At 41.4% G+C, this 8763-nt stretch overlaps 1 protein-coding gene across 1 annotated transcript in view; it reads left to right on the top strand.

Annotated features, from left to right (window-relative positions):
• The first annotated feature begins 26 nt into the window (after positions 1-26).
• Positions 27-8763, top strand: part of TSPAN7 (tetraspanin 7) — a 192264-nt gene continuing 183527 nt past the window's right edge. Inside the window, exon 1 of the mRNA XM_019525142.1 lies at positions 27-173. Coding sequence (XP_019380687.1) covers positions 93-173 — 81 coding nt within the window. The 5' untranslated portion in view covers positions 27-92. The remainder of the gene's footprint in view (positions 174-8763) is intronic.

Genomic DNA, 8763 nt, shown 5'->3' on the forward strand with positions numbered 1-8763 from the left:
GCCCAGCGCCGGCCCCCCCGCGCCCTCCCTCCCCTCCCGCCCCGCGCAGCCCCAGCAGCAGCCGCCGCCACCGCCGCCGGGAGCTCAGTATTATGGCATCGCGGAGAATGGAGACCAAACCCGTGATAACGTGTCTCAAGACCCTGCTCATCATTTACTCCTTCGTCTTCTGGGTGAGTGAGTGCGGCCCGGGCTGGCCCCATGGGTGCTAGGGGCAGGCTGCGGGGTGAGGCCGCTGCGCTGCACCGGGATCTGCCGCCGCCGCCGCCGCCGCCGCCGCCTCGTCTGTTTGCTGCGCCAGGGCTCGGGCGCCGGGGGAGCCGCGGCAGGGGAGGGTGGACCGCGTCCTCGCGGCTCCCCCGCATCGCACCGGCTTGCCCAGGGAGGGGGCAGCTTGCCACTGACAAGCAAGCAAGCGTAAAGCCCCGGGCAGCTGGTCCGCAGGGAAAGTTGCTGACTCTTGCCTTGATGGCACGGATTCATCCCCACCCCCCTCAGCCCTTCCCGGCCGTCTTCAGGGTCGACTGGGCTGTGCCCACAGCCGGCTTTGCCGGGTGTGTGTGGGGGAGGGGTGGGAAGGTGGAAGTTGGGGTGTCTGTCATGTTAAGACATGGGGTCATGGGGCTCTGGGTAGCCCTGCCATGAGCTGCTTTATTACGCAGGGATGAATCATAGAAAAGGAGGGTTGGAGGGGACCTCAGGAGGTATCTAGTCCAACCCCCTGCTCAGAGCAGGACCAGCCCCAGTCCCAGCTATGTCATCCCTAACTATCTATATCTCGATCTCGGGGTTTTCGCGCGCGCGCGCGCGCGTGTGTGTGTGTGTAGGAAGGGGGGGCTTTCATGTCTGTATGGATATGTGTGAGTGTCTGCATAGTAAGAGGGGCTTTCATGTATGTATATATACATATAGTAAGGGGGCTTTCGTGTGTGTGTGTGTGTGTGTGTGTGTGTGTACACACAAGGGCTTTTATATATGGGGAGAAGAGGGCTTTCATATATATACTGAATTTTTATATATATATATATGAATGAATGAATGAATGAAAGCCTCCTTCTCTTTTCCATCCTCATGGGCAGGCAGAGAGAGCCCAGCCATTTCCCCTATCTAAGGGAGCTGTGGCTTCCTGCCCCTCATTGCACCCCAAACACCTGAAGTCCATGGCCTGGTGCTTAATTACAAACCCAGCCAGGTCCTATAAAGGAGAAGCTTGAGTGCTTGATGCACTAAATGGGAAGGGAATTGGTAGTTTAACCACAGCCCTGGTTTCCATCTCCCTTCTCCCAGCTTCTGTTTTGAACAGTCCATTTGTGGAGGGGAAATGTAGTTTGGAATAGTGGAGGATGAAGCGGGGTGAGAATACAACCAGGTTGGGTTTTATGTGTTCATTTGGAGCCAGGAGCAGTGTATGCGTTTCTTGGGGGGAAGAGTCCAAGCCCTGCATTGTATTGTAGAGACTCCTTGCCTAGCTTCTATCTGCTGCACACCCCCTGTGCTCAGATTTTTGGTAAGTGCCATGTGGAGATGGAAAATGATCAACTTCAGTGCGGCACCCATTGGCAGCAGTTGTTGTCCGTGAAATGCAGCAAGGAGATGCTAGTTAACAACATGTTCATGGAGCCCTGTAGATGATTTTTCCTAGTGGTGCTAGCCCTTTTGAAGCCATGGTTTGTGTCTTATCTGCCACCAGTCTTTTTCTGTTGAGGCACTGCAGGGATGAGGCATGCCAATAACCATGTTTTCATTTTTTTAGATTATCATCCTTATAAATGTGTTATGCTACGAAAGTAAAACCTGCAATGCTGATATTGGGATGGAACTGCTAACCTGTTGGCTGTGGCTGGCTACTATTAGCCAGTAAGGAGGGGGAGAATGGTTTTTTGTTTGTTTGTTTTTTTCTGAGAGATTTTGCTGGGTGGGTTTTCTCCAACCCTTTTCTCAAATTGTGCGTCTAGCTTAGCTGGCAAGCAGCTCAGAAAGGCAAGCCTCTTACGAAAATTGTATGACTTGGAACAATCAACTGGTAATGCTGTAATTCTAAAATTAAAAATAAGGGCCTAATAAAAGCCAGTGGCATGTTTTCTGTTTTCATCTGTGTGTCTGTATCTGTCAGGTATTTGCAACTAAAATCAGACTCTAGTAACCAGTTCTTTTTGACCCAGATACATTAATTGAGCTGTGACATTGGAGTAAAGGGGCTCTGGATTTTCAAACCCCAGATGCTTGAGATTTTCGCAGCAACCTGGTCTGTTTTTCTGTGGATCACCAGCAAAAGCAGTATATCATGGCAGTGAGCTGCAGATGAAAGACTTTTTTTAGTGGTAGATGGTGACAATACTCTATAATGGCCCCCGCTATGTACTTTTAAAGACCTTAATCTGCACATCATTGATGCAGTACACTGCAACAAGCCTGTCACTTCAGACTGAGGAAAGCTTAGCATATTACCATTTTAATAGCTCCGTAATGTACACAGTTGCTTTGAAATACTGTAACTAGATGTCATAGTATTCCACTTGAATATCTAGACAGAAATTGTCCATTGATAGTAATCATCATTTACACACGTGTATATGATGCTCTGCATTTTTGTAGAGATTCATTTAGCTCCCTATTTTTTAAAAAACCCCACAAGATTAATCTGTTAATACATTCTTAAAGCGGTATCCAAATGAACTACAACTGACACTATTTGACAATTTTGGTGGCAGGCACAACAGAGTCTGAGTGATTTAAATAGGCAGGAAGACTGGATTGTCATCTTACAGGTGGTTCCATTGGACCAGGGTTTGGGGATATAGGTGACCAAGTTTGTACTCTTGTCACAGTTTAAAAAGTCACCCTTTTTAAGTTTTACTGCACAGTATGTTTTCTACATGTTCAGTTGGAGAACTGCAGAAACTGTGGTAAACACAGATGCTGTCTTTTCATGAGTGACCTCTATATTTCTATTGTACTCTGGATAAACAGAGGACTTAAATCTGCAGGCCTGTCAAGCCAGCACATTTCACAAGCACTAATCCCATTAAAAAAAACAAACCCTACAGACTGTAGGCCAAGCAGTTGCATTGGTTTAGAAAGAAAAATGGTATCCCAAATGTCTGAATAAGGAAAAATAGATGCAGGCCTCTAGAGAAGTTGTGTAAAACCAGGCTTGCATCTCTTGTGACAGTCTGTTGGAGGATGTGAGGCTGCTTTTCCAAACCCTCAGGTTTCCATTCATTTACTGGTGGCACCTGTGCCTCTAGCTGAGTTTGACTAATGGAGCTGTTCCAGTCACCTGAAGCCCATCAAATGATGAACATTTCCATAGAGTATGCATTGGCCTGTCTGTTCTCTTTATTTCTTGAAAATAACAGAAAGAATAAAGAAAGGAGAGAATGTTGCAAGGAGAAATGAAGGAAGACTTGAATACACTTCCAGTTTTATTAATGGCATGATCACTTGCACAAACCCCTGTAACAAAACTAGACAAGCCGGGAGAGCAGTGGATCTCAAAAGGAACTGCAAATACAAGGTCTGTTCAAAAAGAATTGAGACTGAAGGTGTAGTGGTGGTACAAAGTATTGGGTGGGGGGTGTGGCTTTGCTTAACGTGTTGGGACTCCTCTGGACAGGTTTGCAGTTCATGGTGTTTCCTCAGGTTTCTGTGGCCAGCGGTTGAAATAAGATCTTTTGTGTCTTGTGTCCCCTTTCGTTATGTCAGAGTGTCCAGAACAATGTGTGCGCATTAAATTTTGCATGAAAATTGGGAAAATGGCAAGTGAAACATTTGAATTACTTAAAATAGCATTTGCTGATGACACTATGAGCTGTGTAAGAGTTTTTGAATGGTATCATCAGTTTAAAGAAGGACGATCATCCGTCAAAAGTGATGAGTGTTCTGGATGCCCTTCAACATCACAAAACGATGAAAAGGTGGCAGCGGTTCGCAGTTTGGTTTGAAATGCTAGGTGATCGACTATCTGAGAGAGAGCAGAAGAAGTTGGAATTTCTGTTGGTTCGTGTTCTTCAATTCTAACTGGTGATTTGGGAATTAAATGACCAGAAAAGTGGGTGTCCGGCTCTTGGATGCTTCACCACAACAATGCACCTGCCCACTCAGCCGAGCTTGTGAAGCAATTTTTAGCCAAATTTTAGCCAAACACCATATCCCACTACTGCCACAGCCTCCATATTCACCTGATATGGCCCCATGTGACTTTTTTCTCTTCCCTCAACTAAAGAAAACCTTGAAAGGAAGATTTTGTAATGTGGAAACCATAAAACAAAATATGACTGAGCAACTTTTAGTGATTCCAAAAATGGCTTATCGGAGGTGCTTCCAACAATGGCAGAAATAGGAGAAGTGTGTGGCTGCAGAAGCATGCTTAGAAGGAGATTAAGCTGAAACCCCTGTAAATAAAATATTTTGTTTCCAACAGCATCAGTCTCGATACTTTTTGAACAACATAGTCTATCAGATAGGCAGAATCTGATTCCTCATTGCCCTTAGCATAATTTTTACTCTTCCTTCTATTTTTTAAGACGTGTCATTAGCTCTGTTGGCATTTGTTTTAGCTTTCTAGAGTATATTAAAGCAGAATGGACTTATTGTCAGAATGCAAGAGAGGGCAGAGCAGGCTCTAGTCATATCCCCTCCCTTCTGCTGTGGATTGGATGGAGCCATTGGGACCACTATCTGCATCTAGAGAACAACCTTAGGAATATTTCTTGAGGTGCCTTTTATGCTTGTTTGTGCTTCTGGAGATGCCCCTGGTTAGTGAGGATTAGAGAACTGGCCCTTATGAATCCAGACAACTGAAAATCTAGTGAATGCTTATGGAAAAAAAAACCTGGCTGTTTTTTTAGGTTGCATTTCTGAGATTTTGCCCTTAAATTTCAAAACTAAATATGCCAATGTTATGAGTTAATGTCTTGTAAAATTTTACTACAAAGTGAGTCTTCCCTGGGGTAGCTTTGAGGCAGCATGCTTATCTCTGGAAGAGTTAAGTCCTGCATTGCTCACCTGTGATCCATCTTGCTGCCCATCTTCCTACAGCTGCAAGGCTGGGGATTGCAAAGTAAAACCTTTATCAAGGGTCATGAGAGCCACAGAGGCAGAAGAAAATATGTGGTGGGAACCCTTCAGATTTCTATAGGATGTTATGACTTGGAGTGTAAAGAGACAAGAACACAAAACACTTTTGATTGACACTAATAAGCTTTTACCAAAATACAGAAGGAGTTCTCTTTATAGGGTTTTCTTTCGTAATGACATCAAATATACAAAATGTCCCCAATACATGTGACTATTTGCTAAGCTTAATTCTGGAGCAGAATTTATTGATTGGCGAGATGTCTGAGAATCAGGGTTTTTAGGATAAATGGTAAATGAGGCTGCCTTAACTACACAAGAGCTGCAGGGTGCTAATGAAAAGACTTGCTTTACTCTGATTTCATACTGTGTTTAGCTTACTCATTTCCAAATCAGTTTTATTTAATAATATTGACTATTTGGATAGCTTCCTTTTTTCTCCCCTTACACCTTTTTTTCTCAAATGTCTGAGCATGGCAGAAAAATTCTAGAAGCAGAGATAAAAAATGCTTTTTATGTGCTCGTGTATCCTTATTCATAGTATACTTTGAATGCCTAGGGTTACTGTTTCTTGTCCTTACAGGAAGTTGTAATAAAAATTCAACAGTCATTTCTTTCCTAATCACAATTCTACAGTGAGTGCATCTGTTTCAAAACAGCAGATTAAAAAAAAAGCGGCCAAAAGTCATGCTGTACAGTTATTCACCTTTATTTTTTTCCTTTTATAGCTCATACAAATAGATTGCATGGAAATCTGAGCCCATTATTTGGCTTCATGCTTAAAAGAAATGGGTTTTGGATTAGAATTCAAAATGGGTTTTCTGTAGAGGAGTGAATCGTCTAGGTATCCATTAGTGCCTTTTTATTTGGTTCTTAAATGATATGTTTATTTTTCCTAATATGATTACATTGCATAAGTTTTGGAATATAACTGAGCAGTGGTAAAACAACTGGTTGAAGGTCCTTCTGTGTTGTTTTAAAGAGAGGATTTTAAGAGCAGGGAGATCAGTTCTTCAAGTTGCAGTGCTGCAGAAAAGAGGGTTTTTGATCTTCTGTTCAGAGTTCATAGGAGTCTGACAAGAACACAGTGGGAAAGGGAAGCTCTCCTTTGTGGATGCCGTGCGGCATCTACTTGAAGGCAGGCCGTTTTCCAGCCATAATACCTAAACAGAAAATAACAGTGTTGCAAACAAATCCCCTGTATTAGTATTTTAAAGATGTGTCTTTAAATTTAACGATTTAATTGTTCATAAGTCGCAATCCATAGTGGGTCAGGTATAGGTTTAAATTTACCATCCTTGGAACTAAAATGTTTTTTAAAGCTGAGGTGAAGATGTTGCACATATGCTGATTTTGATTTTTAAGTTCTGTTCCCTTTAACCCTCTCCCTTCCAAAGCTCAGTTGATCCTATTAGGATTGTGGGCCAAAGGTGGTGACAGAACAGGTTGCACTTGATCTTAAGACAGAAGTTTTGAGCTGTGGTCTCTGGAGAGCATAATGCCTCACATAGTGCTGGCTGGCTTCTCCTTTGAGCTGCTAATTATATTATAAAAGTAATCAGAACTCTGGGTAGAGGTGATATCTCTTATTAGACCAACTAGATATTTGCAAAAAAAAATCTTTATTTGCAAGATTTTGGGCGCACACACCCTTCTTCAGGCATAGGAGAATGAGAAGATTGTAAAATTTATCTGCAGTGGAAATTAAAATTAATTTCATGGAGAGTTGAAGGTGTTGTAAGATCTCCTGGTTGGAAAAGTTCATTTTGTGCAAATTAGGCTCAGATAAAAAAGCAGCCCTATATCCCTGATTACAAAAGTAACATATTTTTAGCTGCTGTTTAACATTTTCCATGCAAGCATTTGTTCTCCTGGCCACAGGAATGTTTATGTGATCTTGAACAGGTGGACTAAGTCCTTAGGAGGCAACCTTCTCCCTTTGTATTAATTAAAACATTTCTCTGTCCCATGCAAAAAATAGTTGAGTCTCTTTGATGTGAGAGGAAGAAAGAATTGGACTCCTGTTTCCCAGAAGGAGAAGAATTTCATCCCACTCCAAGTTTTTTACTGAATTAGAGCAGTAGAGAGGTGGAATGGGGGTGGCTACATGACCTTCCTTGGGTACAAGCAGTGTGGGAGAGTGTGAGAAGAAGCAGAGCCAGTGTTTTTGCTCTGCTTTGATTTCAGCTGTTGGAAAAAACTCCCACACCTGGGGAAAGCTAGAACTGCAAGGACAGCTGTTATATGGGCTTGCAGACCATGTAGTCATATATTGCCATCTGAAAGTGCTGTTCTCCATCACTGCCTTCTAGAATTTTCTCTGTTATAAAAGTTTAAAGTCCTAATATTGTGGAATGTCAGAACAGTAGCAAATCTCTTGAGCTACTGTAAGTGCATACAATTTTTCCAACTCTTTTAGTTGGTCTAATACAAAATATCACATTATAGTGTATGTCTTTTGGATTATTTGCAGCATTAAATGTGCACGTGTGTGTGTGTGTGTGTGTGTGTGTGTGTGTGTGTATTAGTGGTATTTAATAAATATAATATAGGTGAATGCCTAATAGGGATATAAGAATGAACAGTTTTCTCATGAAAATATTTTTTCCTCCTTTGGACTGATTCTTTACTTCCTAGGTTGGTTGTTGGGGTTTTTTTACAGGTTTTTTTTAAATACTGTATTTTGGTACATAGCTGTAAGAAGAAAATAATTTGGAAAATACTTTCACTTCCCCTCTAATTTAGATTCTGCTATATAGTGGTTATGTTAGCTGTACAATCCTGTTTGCCACATCTGTAAGAAAAGATCAATACCTACAGAATCATTCTATCTGAATTCCAGAGACATTACAGTTAAGATATTCTTTATCTATTTTTTAAAGTGTTTCATTTTTAGATGTGTACCTTATATTGCTACTTTTATAGATTAGTTCTTTCCCATTCCACTCATACAGCAACGTGCATGGAAGATTAAATGGTGTTTTCTTGTGCGTGCAGCCTAGGGTAAATCTTATTGACTAAATAAATGACTGGATTTTAAACAATTTTAAAATGGCTTTTAAAAATTTAACTGTAGAGCTTGCTTTATGCATTTTCTACTGTGTGGTATACATCTAATTTGGCTTGGTTCTACTGTTATGAAATTTATAGTTTAAAAATCTTAATTATAGTCCTATCCAAGGGGAGGCATGCCAGCATAGCAACTTAGTGTGTATAGAGAAGATGAATGTATGAGATTTAGAAGACATTCTGTGGCAAGCATTGTAATTTTTTCAAGCAAATATACTCATAATTAATTGCTAAAAACTTGCTGGACTAAACATGGAGACAGGCTTAAACTTACATGGGATCATCTGGATAGCTAAGGTATTTGCTCAGTTTCATTCTGTTCTCATGTCTCTTTTCATCAGTTCATATGGTCCTCTTTCTTGGCAAGACTGGTTAATTTGCACAGTGTGAGATAGACACGGTGGCAAATATGTGTAGCTTTCACATTGTTGCCCTTCATTCAGGTTCTGAAAATAATGTAAATATATCCAAAATAAGAATATAGAATAGGTCTTATTTGAAATGTTCCAAGGGACTATTTGATTTTGTTAGTGGTCAAATAGTTGGCCTCAATTTGCTGCTTACCCAACTATGATTATTACTTTATAGTGTATTCCGTGTTGTAGTGTAACTAAGTCA

This window comes from Gavialis gangeticus, unplaced genomic scaffold (genome assembly GCF_001723915.1).
Source record: "Gavialis gangeticus isolate Ggan-Ray unplaced genomic scaffold, GavGan_comp1, whole genome shotgun sequence".
NCBI lineage: Eukaryota > Metazoa > Chordata > Crocodylia > Gavialidae > Gavialis > Gavialis gangeticus.